The sequence below is a fragment of the Myotis yumanensis genome, unplaced genomic scaffold (assembly GCF_028538775.1).
Source record: "Myotis yumanensis isolate MYYU_CA2020_CCGP unplaced genomic scaffold, mMyoYum1.0.hap1 SCAF_13, whole genome shotgun sequence".
Taxonomy (NCBI): domain Eukaryota; kingdom Metazoa; phylum Chordata; class Mammalia; order Chiroptera; family Vespertilionidae; genus Myotis; species Myotis yumanensis.
This window is the reverse complement of record NW_027223764.1, coordinates 20,542,060-20,558,318: the sequence shown is the minus strand read 5'-3', so window position 1 is coordinate 20,558,318 and position 16,259 is coordinate 20,542,060. Positions and strand designations below refer to the sequence as shown.

General features: G+C 53.3%; 1 protein-coding gene across 2 annotated transcripts in view; it reads right to left on the bottom strand.

Moving 5' to 3' along the window:
* CRTAC1 (cartilage acidic protein 1) overlaps positions 1–15,936 on the bottom strand; it is a 130,439-nt gene extending 114,503 nt beyond the window's left edge. Inside the window, exon 1 of one of the 2 annotated variants that reach the window (XM_070431854.1) lies at positions 15,795–15,936. Coding sequence is in view for 1 of the 2 variants with exons in the window: in XM_070431853.1 (XP_070287954.1) it covers positions 1,597–1,608 (12 nt within the window). In the remaining variant the exon portion in view is untranslated. Of the gene's footprint in view, positions 1–1,596; positions 1,624–15,794 lie in introns of those variants that run through there. The other variant, XM_070431853.1, reaches the window with a different exon arrangement.
* Between the last annotated feature and the right edge of the window lie 323 nt (positions 15,937–16,259).

The following is a 16,259-nucleotide window of genomic DNA, read 5'->3' as shown; positions in this document are numbered from 1 at the left end:
GCCTTTCTCCCCTGTTCACGGAGGGCCTGGCGATGCCTAGACTGCCACTTCTCCACAAGACTGCTCTGACCTCCTTCTTTAAAAGTGCATCCTGCCCCCATCACGCCTGGTCACCCTTACCCTGCCCTGCCTTTTCTTTTCCTATAGCACCTATCACTATATGACACACTGTGTAACACATTTATTCATCGTGTCTATTATTTGTTGTCTGTCTCCCTCTGCTAGCATGTAAGTGCCACTAGGGCAAGGATCTTTGTCTGTTTTGTTCACTCATGTACCCTAAGCCAAGGACAGCATCTGATACATAATAGGCCCTTAATAGGTATTTGTTGAGTGGGTGAATGAAGGGAGGGGATGTAGAGTATAAATACACTGGCACCTCCCATACTCTGGAAGGAAGATTGGAAGAATGAAGAAAATAACAGCTTCTAAGTGGTCCAGGGGTTGGGTGAGACTCCCACGAATGTCCAGGTCTAGAACAACAGTGAGGCGTGAAGGATTATCTTCTGTGGCCCATACCCCAGAGGTAGTCTGGAGGGAACCTGACTTAGCAGGTTTCCCTGGCCACGGACCCTCCCTAGACAGCTGGCCATGGCCTCCAGACCAGCAAGGAGGCAGTTAGGGAATGCATCCCAGCAGGACCTGGTGGGCAGCACATCATTCACTTGGAGAAATTAAAGCGTTGCGTGCGTGCTTTATTATAAATTAATTATGTATAATCCATTGTATAATTCATTATTATATCACTAACATAACTCAGGGTGTTGCCGAGCAGCCTGGGGCCATGGGAGCCTGTGGCACACGCCCAGGAGACAGATGAGAATGGCCAAGGAGTTGGAAGGACTCCACCCCCTCCTCGCTGGCAAGGGAGACACTCAGAACGCTACAGATGGCACCACCCTGAGACTCTGCCCGCAGGCTTCGAATCAGAATCACAGAGTGTTGTTGAGAAGGCTCTGCTGGCACGAGGCCCGCACAGGCTGAGCAGGTCCATTCCCGCAGGCAAGGTGGTGCCTCCCTGCCTTCCGAAGGCAGCAAACCCCTTCCTGATGGAACTTTTCCTGCTGCCTTGTCAGTGCGTCTGGCAGCTGAGAGCAAGGCTGAGTGTGGCTGATGTCTTAATGAAGAGAAGATCTGAAGACTGACTCCCCATTATGGAGACGGACGCGCCTGCCAGCAAATAAGCTTGCTCCAGTTCGGGACTCAGAGATCAACATGAAGGGCCCACGCACTTCAGAGCTAACAAGACTCGGAAGCCTCCTTATCACCTCGTGGGAGAGGCTGGAGAGAGACAGGGGCAGGGTTCCAGCAGCAGGGCAGAAGCTAACCTCGGCGAGCCTTCGTGGGAAGGAGGCTCCTGGAGTGTCCTCATACGGCACATGTTGCTGTTGCATGATCAGAGTGAGGTCAGTCCAAATTACAGAAACGTCTGAACAAGACAGCATCTTCTACCGGGCTGGCTAATTACCAAAGGCAAACGCATCGCGGGAGAGTTTGCAACTCGGCAGGAAGTTTGGTTGGATAAAGGAAACTCATAATTGGATTAATGAGCAGCTGGAGGGGTCGGAAATGAGAAGCTAAAGAGTCTTTACTAACCCGTGCAGACATGCTGCAATGTAGTGAGGATCTGAAGGTCACTCGGCTTTTCAAGGTATGACCTCTATTGTAGGGATGGCAAAAGCGTTTCAACTCGAGATCCAAATCCAATTGATTGGCAGTGGCTTGAAAGAGAACTGTGATCAGCTTACAGCGTTGCAATGGGCATGAAAGAGAAGAGTGGCCTCAGGTAGGCCTTCCGGAAGCTAGTTCGTTCCTTCCGGGCACCGTACCTGCAATTTGGGTCACTGCCCCCCCGGGAGGCAGGCCCTGTTAAGGGTGACACCAGTAACTCTTAGAAATTTTTTATTGAAGGACACGAGGGGCGAGAACCATGATCCAGCCTCTTGATTTTTACCTTTTCTGTGAAAAGTAGAGCTCTTAATTAAAGGAGCCGTCTGAAAGAAGTAACTACTCCTATCCATTTCTAGAAAAACAACCTAAAGCAAGATTAAAAAAAAAGAAATCCTACACCCATGGGCTGACCCCTATTTTGCTTGGTGACCTTGAGAGCAAGCCACAGTCTCATCGGGTCCCAGCTTTCTTCTCCAAAATGAAAGTTTGGGACTAGATCTCTGAAGTTCCTTTCCAGCTCTACAATTCTGTAACGGATTAAAGGATCGAAAAAGAAAAGCCAACCCCCATCGGTTTTTCTCCCCAGTTGCTTCTGTAAACTTCAGACCAGTCTGTGGGTTTTCCCTTTCTGAGCATATTAGGCATATTTTGAATTCAATGGCTTTTCAGTAGTTCCCTCCTGGGGGCCAAGGCCAGAGAGGAACCAACCACCATTGCTGTGGAACCTGAAGTCACCTGTCCTGGGCAGAGCATGCATGGCCTCCCCCCGAGGGGGTGGGCGAGGGTCGGCAGGGAGGGCATACACTTTGCATTTCCACCCTCTGCCCTGACAGAGGCACCCGGTGCACCCATCAGGGCTGCTCGGTGCTGGCTCGTTAGAGGGTAAGCCGTGGGCCGGCGCTGATGGTGGATCAGGAAACAGTGATGGTGAGGAAACTTGGGAAAGGTCTGTAAATATCTGCCCTCTGCTTTCAGGGCTCAGATGAAGGAACTCATTGAAACGCAACTCAACGTCCTGGCTGCTCAGAACGGTCCCCACACCCGCATCGGGGAGTTTGTTCAAATGCTGAGTCTTGGGCCTCACCCCAGACCTACTAAATCAGAATATGTGTTTTAATAAGATTTCAGGTGATTCAAATGCAATGTGTCATACAGTTATTTAAAAACTGTTCTTTGCTTAAAGCAATGCTTCTCAAAGTGTAACATGCTTACAAATCACCAGAGGATCTTGGTAAAATGCAAATGTTTTATTTTTACATTTATGAAAGCTGGGGACAGTGAAACCAGGAAGGGCTTAGGATAGCGACGGGAGAGGGCCTCGGTGCTGCTCTGCTTCGGTTCCCTAGAAGCATTATGGGAAAGAATGAGCACAGGCGGGACTGCTCTGGCTCACTGGGAAGTCGGGGAGAAGGGGGTCTTGGAGACAGGTTCAGGGGTCAGCCTGGGATGAGCTGCCACTGCCCATTGCTCCCCTGGTTGCAAGTCTCGTGGGGACCCTTAGAGTTTAGGAGACACATACTCTTGGGAGGAAGAGCACCCGTAAAATGCAAATTCTGACTTGGTAGGTCTGGGGTGGGGCCCGAGATTCTGCATTCTAGCAAGCTGCCCGGAGACACCCAGGCTGCTGGTCTGCAGGCTTCACTCGCAGCAGCAAGGCTGGACCAACGGTTCTACACCCGAGCTGCCCAACCTGGGGAGTATTTAGAAATATGCTGCTGCCCAGGTCCTTCAGACTTAATTGGGGGGAGGGGGGAATGTATGTGGGGGAGGGGGGGGGAGTGTGTGGGGGAGGGGGGTCGAGTGCTGCCTATTTTTAGAAACTTCCTAGATGATGTTGATGGGCAGCCTGGGGCTGAGAGCCACTGCCCCAGACACATGGTCCCCAGATGGGTGTGTACGTTGCAATCTGATTTGAAGTGAAAAATGTTCCTGCTACTAAAATTCATCACCAGCTTGTTGAAGTATATGAAGAAAATCTATTTAGCTAGAGAGCATCCAAGGAGGAGGCGGAATGGGGAGTGTGGGGAAGAAAGCAGCGCAGAAGGGTGCTGCCTGAGGCAGTACGGGGCAGTGGGCACCCCAAGTGACCTCTCCTTTTACACGGCTGGCTCAGGGAACCTCCTCTCACATCCCTGTGAACATCTGAGTCTTTCCGAAGGAAGGTTAAAAATAGACTTAAAAAGTAGGTTGGACTGAACTTTGTTTTCCTGAATGCATGTGTGTCAAGCACCTGCATCAGAGCGTGGTGAGTGGTGCTCGCAGGCACCAGCGTAGTAAGGAGTGTAAGTGTACTGGGCGGACATCCAGGGCAGAGCGGCCTGCAGGGGGCGAGGCTACACATCCAGAGCGTGGGCAGAGGGGTGCAGGGCCAGCATGCCAGCGCCCCAGTAAGGAAAGTGGTCTGCTCCTGCAGGGGAGATGGGGGAGGGGACAAAGAGGGGCCTCAACAAAGGCGAGAGAGGGCAGGACTTGTGTTTCAAGCAGTGAGAAGAACTGCTTTGTAGTAATAATTTCTTAAAAATGCTCTCTAAGCAAACTTCTTGAACACGCCTCAGTGGAATGGAGAGAGAAAAAATAAAACCGAAAGCCTGGAGTCAGGGACCTGAGTTTGGATCTTAACTCCACCAGAAACTCTCTGGTGACCCTGAGTATGTTCCTTAATCGTTTTGATCTCCAGTGTCCTTATCTGTAACATGGGAACCCTCTGACGTACCACGGTTCCTAGGGTTAAGTGAGCTAGTGAAGGCCTCAGGGGAGGGGGGGGCGGGGGCAGGCAAGACGGCGCTCACTGCTCACTGCGTGCCTCCTCTCCTTCCACAGACTGTGCTAAGGTTAGAGAGCCTTTAGACACTGGCTGTGGGTCACATGCAGCCAAACTCAGTTTTCTGTGGCCTCAGGACTTTCCTGAATTGGGTCTGAAAACTGGTAACCAAGCAACCTAGGTCTCTGATGTGGGGCCAGGCAGCTGTGGGGAGAGGCTTCCAGGGCAATTTCCAGGGCAAGCAGTTATTTAGCAATTATCGAAAGAGCCAAGGACACCACCTTGAGCTCTCACAAAGGCAACAGCCCTGAATGCTTCAGATACTGGGAATGGGCAGGGGGCACAGAGCCTTTACAGACGCTGCAGGAGGGCAGGGGCTGGCGGGAGAGAGGCAGCTGCAGGGGCAGCCCGCCCTGCACCCTGCACGTGCCGGCCTCCGGATCTGCACAGAGACCCACACAGGAATGCCCAGAATGATGGCATCACAGGAGAGGAGCTACTCGAAGCTGCCCCTGGCTCATTCGCTCACAGCTCACTTCCTGTGGACCCTCGATGAGCCAGGATTGTGCTCAGCAGCACGAGGTCACAGGGAGAAAGCTGGCCAACATTTGCAATAGAGTCAGGGGTGCTGTGAAGGAGGGAGCACGGGTATCTTAACTATCTGGGAGAGGCTTCCTCCAGGCAGGGGTGTAGCTAAACCTCAAAGGATGCTCAGAAGTTGGCTGGACAGGAAAGGCAGGCGGAGGAGAGGAGAAGGAAGAGAACACAGGGAGCAGACTCCTCAAAGGTCTGAGGAGCCAGCTGTCACCCCAGTGTGCCCTTCTAGCTCTGCCTATTGAAAGGCCCTGATTCCTGGGAGGAGAGTGAGGGGGAAGCGTTCATTTCCCACTCCTCCGGTCTCCATCCAGAGGGACTTTCATTAGACCAGAGCAGTGGTTCTCAACTGAGGGCGACTTTGCTCCCCCTCCCTCCCGACCCCAAACATCTGTCAATATCTGGAGACAGTTTTGGTTGCCACAGCCAGGGAAAGGGGGGAGCCACTGGCATCTAGTGGGTGGAGGCCAGGGATGCTGCCAAACATCCTACAAGGCACAGGACAGCCCCACAACGAAGGATTATCCGGCCCAAAATGTCAAGAATGCCAAGATTGAGGGACCTGGATGAGTGCAACATTCTGGCCTCCTTCCTCCCCTTCCACTCTCCTCCCCAGGGCAGGAGCAGGGACTCATCAGACTGGCCAGTGTGGAGGAAGTGGGCATGGAGAGCCTTTCGGCACCTGCCTCCCTGCAGACCACTCTCTGCCATGTGCTGAGCCTGGCCAGGCAGGGTCAGCCCCGCCCCCTCCCACCAGGAGCATTGCAGCTGGAGGTGCAGGCCCAGCCGCAGGCCCCATGGACCCCACTCCAGAGCCTGGCCTTCCAAACAGCTGTATCTGTAATGATGCATTTTAATCTCCATCTGCCCGGGCCCCTCCTCTCTCCTCCCTTCTCCCTCCCCCTTTCTCTCTCTCCATTGATCCTGATTCTGAAGGGAAGTGGGATGCTATTCCCTGGGCCCCTTCAAATCCCAACACTGCCACTCAGGTTGGAAATCTGGTGTCATATTTGGCACTTGCTTCTTCCTCATTCTTTGCAACCACTGGCTCACCGAGTCAATTCTGCTTCATTAATCTCTCTCAGAACTGCCCCGTCTTTCTGTCCCCACTGCCAGGGATTTGCCCCTCTGTCTTTCTTTCACCCAACAACAGCAATACTTGCCAACTGCTCCCCCCTCCTCTCACCTCACTTCCACACGGCTATCAGAGCTCCCTTCCCAAATCTCAGAGCTGATTGTGCCGCTCTTTAGCCTAACTCATGGGACCCTGTACACAAACGGGAATTTTTACTGCAATTTCATGTAACAAGTCTATATGAGGAATAGTTCATGTGACAAGTACTATACTATGTGAGGAATGGGTAGTAGTAATAACACCTACCATATGTGCCAGATATCACTGTAACCCTTCATATAGATTTAATCTTCATAGTAGCCTTGTGAGGTAGGTACTACTATTGTCCTCATTTTGTATTAGAGAAAACGAAGGCACAGAGAGGTTAAGTAACTTGCTCAAGGTCACACAGCTAGTACATGGTGCGGCCAGGGTTTGTGCCTAAGCTATTTGGCTCTAGGATTGGTATTCTTGGACACTAAACAGTCTCGCTCACTACACTAACCTTGTCTTAAACCATGTGAGATGGGAAGACAGTGGAAGAAGCAAGCACCTCTGCTTGGGGCAGCAGGGGAAGGCCTAAGAGAGAGGTGGTGGTGAGCTGGCCAGAGGGATAAGGTGGAGAAAGTGTTGCAGGCTGAGGGGCCAGTGTGTGCACAGTGGCCGAGCAGGATTGTGTGGTTCAATGGGGCTCTGTGCAGCTGGAGCATGCGATGGGGGCAGGACAACTGGTGGAAGGAGTGTGGCTTAGGAGGCTGGGAAGGACTGTGGAGGCCTCGAGAGAGACAGGAGCCAGAAGGGTTAGAGAATGACCTGGCAAGAGTGGTGTGTAGGAAAGAACATTGTAGCAGAAGGGTGTGAACAAGGCCATGGCGGGGCGGGACTGGAAGCAAATGCCTTGGCTCAAGTAGGAGAGACAGCTGGAGGCTGCCATTCAGTCATTCACTCACTTACTCACTCACTCATTCATTCCATATTCTTGTGTACCTACGCTATGCCAGACACTGTTCTGAATGCTGGGAAAACAGCAAGAATAAAATTAAGTCCTTGCCCCCGCGGAGTGTACATTCTAATGTCTCAATTGCTGGCATTAGTCACTGGTGTTTCTCCATCCTGTCCCCATCCTGGTCCTCTGCATTGCCAGCCTAGATGACAAATGCTAGACCTTCTGCACCTTCCCACCTCCCAGGGGCACCATGACCTATGCATCTTCCCAGCACCAAGGAAATACAGGCTGCCTTCTCTTCCCCTCTACCTGGAGAGAGCTCCAGGAGCTGCCTGCAGCTGCACTCAGACAGAGAGGAGACTTGGTCCTGCTCCAGAAAAGGCAGATGAAAACTCAAGGGACCCAGGCTAGGAGGTGCCACAGAGACCAGCAGGCTAATGAAATGGCATTTCTGAAAGCGAGAGGACAAATGCAGTCTCCTAGCCTTATGCACAAGGCATAGCAGGTCCTTAATAAGTATTATTAACTGCTCAGCCTTCCTCGTCTGTAACAGGGGAAATGAAATGAGACAGTGTTAAGTGCTGAGCACAGTGCCTGGCAAACAGAAAGCCCATACATGGTAGGCAGCAGCAGCATCAACAATCAGACTATTACTACAGCTAATCAATGTTGGTTGAATGAATGAAGGCATCTCAGGAGGTGGAGTCCAGGCCCACCAGGTGCTCCCCTTCCAGGAGTAGCTGCCAAATGCTGAATGGAATGCAAGGGCCTGGAAGACTTTGAAGAATAGGCTTGCTTCTGTTTCTAATTTGTCTAGGAACCTAGTGGAGTTCTTTGACTTTCAAAATACTGCTTTTCAAATGAGGAACCCCTCAGTTTACTGTAATATACACATTCATTCTTCAAGCATTTTGTAGGTGCCTGTGGGCCAGGTTGGAAATGATAAATAAGACATGGCTTCTGAAGCCAAAGAGCCTGCAGTCTACCAGGGGTGAGTCACAACACAAGGCCGAGAAGTTCAGAGTAGGAACAGGTAAAAGGCCAGACGGAGCCCATAGGAAGGAGGCATGAACTAGCGAGGTGGGTGGGATGGGCATGTAGGAAGGGCTCCCTGGAGAAGGGGAACAGAGATTCCAATGGGAGCTGCATTCCAGGTGGTGACCTACGGATCCAAGGCATGGCTGTGACAGTGCGTTACTGGTGCATGCCATAAATGCAGTTGCTGCTGTAATGCAGTTTCGGGACGGGGGAGGGGGTATGAAGTGGGAGAGAAGGTGGGATGCAGAAGACAGAGACAGTCTTGCATGGAGGCAGCCGTTGGGGCCTGGGGAGCCTGCTTTGTCAAGGTACCAAGCCTGGAGTCATGCCAGTGGGGAGGTTTTGAAGTTGGGCCAAAACATGATCGGACTTGCATTTTAGAAAGGGCATTTTAGATCTGGGACAGCAGTGTGCAGGATGACCAGGCTGGCCGAGTTTCTGGAAAGGGAGCGAGATCTGGACATCCTGGGGTGGGGGTGGGGCACGGCGTGGGAATGACCTCCAAAGTTCTTTTCCAGGCCTGCATGTCTACGGGTCAGATTGTTTCCGAAATCATTTAAAATGCATTGTGGACCTTGCTGTTTAAAAGCATCCGCCCGGAATCGTTGTGTGAAGCAGTGATCTACTCTGTCTTCTGTCTTCAGTGGAAATCCAAATGACCATCTATGTATCTGCTTAGAGCCAGGGAACCTGCACTCAGCCCCTTGTGGCAGCTTGGTGGGAAGGAGCGGGGGTTGCGGGGGGAGGGGGGGGGGGGAGTGGAATGAGCATCCAGAACATGGTGAAGAGGAAGAGATGCCTGGCTTTGCTCAAGGCTAAGAGCTGGCCACCAGCTCGTGGGATGGGCCCTGCTTGATCAGTGGGACCTCTGGAGGTTTATAGAGCCCCGATGCCAAGTGCTAGCTCTGAGGAGAAGGAGCCAGAAGGAAAACTGGCCTCAATGACCCAGTCCAGCTTGAAGATCCACTTTAATACCAAGAACCACCTCTGCCCCAGAATGGCCACCTGCGCTCACTTATGCATTTGTTCACCCGCTGAGCACCCAGGGAGCCCCTTCATATGCCGAGCACCGTGCTAGGCACTGAAGTTACAGCTGAGAACAGAGACACAGTGCTTCCCCCCACACTGCTTACACGGCAGCATCTCTCCCTCGGGGACTCTCATTTCCCCACCTGGATATACATAGCTTCTCAGACGTGAGGTGCATGACTACAGTTCAAAGCCAAGACTGCTAGTGATGAAAGGGCTTCCTGCCCCACTCCTCTGATTACAAGGACTGGCCTCCCAAGGCCAAAGGGCCTGCCCCGGACATGCAGAACATTCATGGAGAAACAGGAATGAGATCTATGGCGTGACCTCCAACCCCCAATTTGGGAAAGGAGCGGGATAACCCTGGTCCTCTAAGGTGAGTCTCAAGTGACTCCCTACATCCATTCCTGAGTGCAAGGAGGGCAAGACCAGGGATAGGCCTTCTATGAAAACACCCACAGAGGCTGCTCCCACCAATCCTACAAGCGCCCCGCCCCCTTCCCATGTGGGGGCGGGGAGGATTCGGGGTCCCAGCCTGTGGTCCCTCCTGAGAGCTGTGTCTGGATTTGCACGTCACGATGTGTCTACCAAAGGAGGTCAGGGCAGGGGTGCCAGCAAGACACCTCCACTTGGGACTGCTCTCCAGGTGGGTGGAGGCTGCTGGTAGGGAAGGGAGTCCCTGCAGTCCCTCCTCTGGTCAGTGGGACACCCTGAGCTCAGCAGTGATCCCTGCAACCTTGTCACTGTACGTGTCCGGTGCAAACAAAGATAAGAGTAACTGGAAACAACAGCAAGGGTCATTTTATACTCTCTGCACTCACGATTCTTCTGTGGCTAATTAAAGTAATATGTCTAGATGTCCCTTGGAAGAGATCTTTAAGTATATGCCTGTTAAGTAAATAAGGTTTTACTAATGAATAAACACTCCTTGCCATCCCTCCTTGGCGTTCCTTGCAGAACTTCCCGCTGCTGAGAGTGTTGAGCAGGAAAAGGGTGGAAGAGGAGCGCCGCCTCCCCTTCCCGGAGGAGTGGGGACAAATCTAGTGGCTAGTCATTTGTGGAGCTATCAGTTTCTCCTCCGGATGTTGATCAGATTTCCTGGGCTGGAACCATCTTACAAGGCTAGGGTCCTGGAACTTTTCCAAGAAGCAAATGCTGTACTTCTTACCAAGTCAACATGATTTCTTTCAAGGAAAATTTTATCTTTTAAGCGCCTAGGGTTTTTGAAGGGCAAATCTTTGGACTTTTCTCTAAAGATAGTGATTATGATATACTTATCGTTTGCTAAGACCACCCCCCCCCCACCCCCAGCACACACACTCACAGAGAGGCATGGGGGGAGGGGCGGGAATGATGCACCCAATAGTCTGCAATGAGTCAGTGGCATAGCCAGAACTTTGCAAACTCCCCAATTCTTAATAATAGCAATATTAATAGTCTCTGTATCCGTTTCTAAGTGTTTTCACAGCTCCCATTGAATCTTCATAACAATTTTGGGGGAAGTCCATCTCAGGACACAGCAGATCTGAGTTCCAGACCAGCTTTGCTGCTTGCTTGCTGTGTGACCCTGGCTAGTGCCTTCACCTCTCTGGATCTCAGGGTCCTCAGCTGTGAAGTGGGGCAGTCGGGTGAGAATACTTCTCAGACCCCTCCCGCCTCTCACGTGCCCGGGTTTCCCAACCTTGGCACTATTGGCATTTTAGGCCAGACATTTCTTTGTCAGAGGGCAGTCCTGTGCCCTGTAGGATGTTTCGCCTCATCCCTGACCTCTACCCACTACATGCCAGTAACCCTCCCTACCCCAGTAGTGACAACCAAAAATGTCCCCAGAAATTGCCAAATGTCTGGGATGCAAAGCAACCCCTAAAGTCACTGCCCAAGGACTTCAGTAAGGTCAAGATCTTGAGTGACTTAGTGGGAAAACATCTTCCTGCCCTTTCTCTTCCGCAACCCCTTTACACCTTTACACACTTTCTAAACACAACCTCCCAGCCCTTTGCTGCTTCCTATTTCTTAAATGCCCTAAGTGGTCCAGGGTGCGTTTGGTGTGATAATGAGCCAATTGATTTCATATTTCCTCCTAAAGAGAGTTCATAGGTTTACGTCCCCAAAACAACCAGCCAGGCTCCCCAGAAATCCCTCGCAGAGCCCCAGCTGGCCTGGAAGCCTGTATCTGCAGCCTGCAGGAGGCTCGGTGAACACGGATTTGTCAGCACTCTTAAATCACTGGGCTCCGAGGAAGGCTTCTCCCAGCACAAAGATCCTTCCCTAGGAATCAATAGCTCAGGGCCTTCCATCACATTCAGAATTATCCTGGGACTTGTAAAATTTATTTTCCCCAAGCATGGCAAAACCCCAAAATGAAAGCCCCACGGTGGGGGAGGGAAGACAGCAAGGAAGGAGCCCTGCCAAGAAGGCCTTGTCCGTCAGCCCAAATGTTGCTGTGAGCAGAGGCTGATGTACAAACCTGGACACTCGGCCTCATTTGCTGGGAAGAGACCCAATGTGGTTTCCAGTGGTCCTGCAAGAATATCTCCTCCCAGCCGATACCTCTGCATATTTAACCAAGGGCAGAGGCGTGTGAAAGACTGTCTTCCTTGATCTTCACCATCCTACCCTCATCCCAGGGTCGCCAGCTTCAGCATTTTGCAGAGGAGGAAACAGACATGCAGAGGTTGAGCAGTTTGTCTAGGTCTCTAAGCCAGTAAGCAGGGGATCCAAATTCTAAGCCTGTATCCTTCCCATTACACTGGGCTGTCTTCTCAGGGAGAGTCGGGTACGGGTAATTCTCTAGTGGAGCTCAAGAAAGAGGCGACTTCTTGTTTTCTCGGTGTCTAATGCCACGTCTCAAACTCTAAATCCTCTCCCCCATTCAAACCAAAAAACAGAGATCCTGTGCTATAGTTGCCTTTTATGTAATTACTAGAGGTCCGATGCACGAAATTCACGCAAGGGTTTTGGCCCCAGCCCCCGCCTGCCGCCGCTGTGGTGGTGGTGGGGCAAGGGGGGCAGGGGCCTCTGCCACCTCTGCCTTGGCCCCACCCACGGCGGCTGTGTCTGGAAGGACATCTGGTCTAATTAGCATATTACACTTTTATTATTATAGATATTCCTCAGGCCTTGTCTAGAACCAGACCAAGCTTTGGGAATGCTGGCACAGCTCTTTAGCTAGAGCTGGGAGCTGGCCCGGATCTCAAGCACAGCCTCTCAGACCCCACTTTAGAGGAGGAACTGTTGCTCCCTGGTGGTTCACATTATCCTACGGCCTCCATCCTCCTCCTGAAGGTAAAGACCCAACTTTTCTGTGAGCCTGAAGGAGATGAGGAGACTCAAGCATCTCCCCTGGCAACAATCATCCCCTGGGTGAGCCTTAGGGGCAGAAGAGGATCCACCCCTTGGCATTCTGTGTGGCAGCACTGGTTCCTCCTGGGGGTCACTGCCACGTCCGAGGGGAACGTCACACAGGGTGCAAGGGAGCAGGGTGGAAGGGGAAACAGAGGGGGCAGCCCACAGGCCACTCAGCAAACCTCCTTCCCAGGCCCAGCTCAGATGTCGACAGCCAGATTCACAGAACAGAAAAAGGGCAATGGAGATGGTAGTATCTTCCAAGTCACCCAAGAAGTCCTAACACAAGGATTTTGCAAAAAATAGAACATCCTAGCACTCTGACCTTGAGCTGGGAGCGGCAAGACTGGGGAAATGGGCAAATACTGGTTGGAAACTCTCCACTTCACCCAGGATCTGGGTACTGGAGGTCCCACAGGCTGCGGTGTGACTGAAGACAGAGAGACCCCACCCAGCACACCTTAACGAAAGAAAGGAAGAGCTGCAGGCCTGGATTTCAAGACACTGTGAGGCAGTGGGCACTTCTGATTCCTGAATGTAGGAACAGAAACTGGAGTGCACTTCTTTTGCCTAAAAAACCCACTTGGAATAATGAGATAGGATAATGGAGAAAGGGGAAATAATAATTAGGAATTTCTGTTGCCTGTATATGTACATTGTAAGAACTTTATCTGCTGCTCACCTCCTCGTTCTAAATAACAGGTTCAAAGGAAATTTCCCCAAATTACTACATTCATTAATTGACCTATTTCTGACCAATCAGAATTATGAGTACCTACTGTGCAGGGAACACATGTCCATCTCCATAGTAAAGAGGAAGCAGGTCACGGAGCGGAAAGAGCTCTGAGTAGAGGACTAGGAATCCCTAGGATCCAGTCCTATCTCTACCACCAAATAGCTACGTGATACTTGCCCTTATTGGGTTTCGGTTTTGTCATCTGTAAATTAAGTGTGCATGTGAGTGTCGGAGATGAAATGAGGTTGGATTAGATGCTCGTCAAGATTTCTCTCTTCTAGCTCTAATGTTCCTTGGCTTTGTGAGCTCTTAATGAGTTCAAAGAACACACCAACACCAAGCACGCCTGAAGGATCTCAGAGGGCGGGTGGGGCTGAGGATCAGCTGTTTCCTTGGAATGTTGCATTTGCATCTGCCCCATTGCACTGAGATCACAGGACCACCTGAGGTCCAGGAAGCATGTGGTAGAAGGGTTTCAATCATGAAGGTGACCGTTGGGGGCTGTGGCCTGAGCTTGCTTGGAACATTAAGTTACTATGGCCAGTGAAGGGCAAGAAGTGAGTCCCTTGCCCTGAGGTGGGTGCCTTTGGCGCCCCCTACTGGAGACCAATGAGCCCGCAGGACAGCTTCATTCACATTAGCAGGAGGCAAGGAAGACTGAGAACAGGAGACTGTCACAGCTCTTTAAAAGGACAACCTTCTCGGTTCGTGGTCCTCTCTCCATGAAAGTCTATGTTCCACTACTCAGAATTACATTGGCCATTGGCCCACACATGCACAGGGGCACTCCTGTGCAGCGACAGGACCTCTTAATCAGACATCAAGGTGCCAGATAATAAGCATCAGGGTTCAAAACACCAGGTGCAGCCCAGATGGAGAAAAGGGAAGAAAGAGTAACAAGCAGGTATTTTGTTGTACAAATCCTCGGTGGGGAAAAAAAGTCTTGGGAAATGCAGCAGGAAAATGTTGACAGTAGCACAGGATAGCTGGGTTTGGGGATATGGATTATAGCCCCCATAAAAGATCTCCAGGCTGAAGTAGCTACTGTAGGAGTTCAACGCCCCCCCCCCCCCCAACATATTCAGGGATGGGGCACAAGGGAAGGCGACAGCTCCAACTGAGCGGCCCACCCTTTGACCTTCTCCGGAGACCATTAGTACCAACTGGAAACCGGAATGTTCATACCATGTTCCACTGTGCCAGCATCAAGACCCTCAACTCTCTTCGTTGCCTCTTAAATTAACTTTAGGACCTGCTGCCAGAAGGATGTTTTTAATCAAGTCAGAGGGCGAGAAAATGCTTCCTCAAAGGCCATATTGGATCAACCGCCATGTTCCCACGTTCCCATCTTCCATCTCCCCTTCCTCGTGGCTGAGAGTGAGGTACAGTGCGACTCTGAATTTGCTCTAATTCAGTCTTGGGTGTCTCCAGCCCCGAGTCATCAGGGTAAAAAAGCCAACAGCGCTTCTCTTCCTACACGAGTTCTCTCCTGATTGGAGCCAGCATCACCGAGCTGCCCTCTTCCCTTCCTTTCCACATGGCTCCACTTGGGAAGTCCTACACCCCATCCCAGAAAACATTTCAAGTGTGACTCAAGGATGTGTCCTGTCTGGAGGGCTCAAGCACCTCCTGGGACGCACGGAAGCCCCCCCAGGTGCACACCCTACCACCAGCAGCAGCAGCAGCAGCAATACCCATTAGTCATGCCCAGAGGAAGGGGCGAGCGCCCCGCAGCCCCGGGAGCATTGCCCAGCCACCCTCAGAGCCTCCCATCCAGGCTGGGATGACTTTGGATTCTTGAGTTGGTTTCTGCAGAACTGGGACGAACCAGGGCTCCCAACCACTGTCCTGTGTAGAAGTGCGCTGCATTGCTGGGCATGCCCCCAAGCCTGGCCTGCTACCCCTCAAAGCCTCCATGTGTCCCCGCGGGGCTAAAGGAGGACCTCCGGCTCCCGGGCAATGCCTGGACCTGGCGTGCCTGAGACAGGCTGATCGCCAGGAGACCACACCTCTGTCCAGCAAAGGCAGCTCCCGGCGCGGCGAGCAGGGCTGGCTCCGGGAGCTCTCTGCCAGCCAGCGCTGTGCCGGGGAGATGGGCTTCCCCGGGGAAGAAGCGCCAGCCCCCCGGTTCTTTCCCGCTCTGGAAGCTCAGGCACAGGAGCTTCCCCGGCCCAGAGCGGAGCCTGCCTGGCTGGGTGATTCCCAGCACCCCCAGCACATCCCTCCTCACCTGCTCCGCCCCCTCCCCGGACCGCTGACCTCCAGTGCGCCCCCAGTTGGGAGCGCTGTAGCCCCACACCTTCGCTCCCACCTCTCCACCACCTCCGGCCCCGTTCCCGCCTCGCCCCCAGCCCGCGGGGGAGGCTCTGCGCGCCAGTCGAGTCCGGAGCCTCTCGGCAAGTTGGCAGCAAAGCGTTGCCACCTTGGCGGTCTCTCTCTTCCCGGTTCCGGGCGGCATCCTCGCCGCCGCTGCGGGCAGATCGGGAGGGGAGCCTCGGGCGGGAGAAACTTTCTCCGCCTGAGGGGCCTGACCGGGTGGGGGCCCGGAGCGGGTACTCACGCGGCGGCCAGCGCTGGGAGTCCTCCTCCGGCTCTCTCACCCCCACCGCCTCGGGGCGTCGGAGCGCGGGCGTCCGCTGCCGCCTCTGCCGCCGCCGCCTGCCTGCGCCCAGCCGGTCCCGGGCTGGCCTCGAGCCTCCCGCCCCGACGTCGCCCGCCCGCTTTATACAACTCCACTCGAGCGCGCCGGGCTTATGTAAAGCCTGGCGGAGCCCCGCAGCCAATGGCGCTGCGGCTGGGGCTCGCGGCCCGCGGGTGGGGGGCGCCCGCGCGGCCAATCGCGGCCCGGGGAGCCGGGGAGCCGGGGAGCCGGGTGGGGGAGGGCGCGCCGCCCCGCGCTGATTTAGGAGTCGGGATTGCGGTGGCAGCAACCGGCAGCACGGCCGGCCCGGCCGGGCCCCACGGCAGGCGCTGGGGTGGGCGGCGGCGCAGGCGGCGGCGAGGGCGGGTGTCCCCTGCTCCCCGC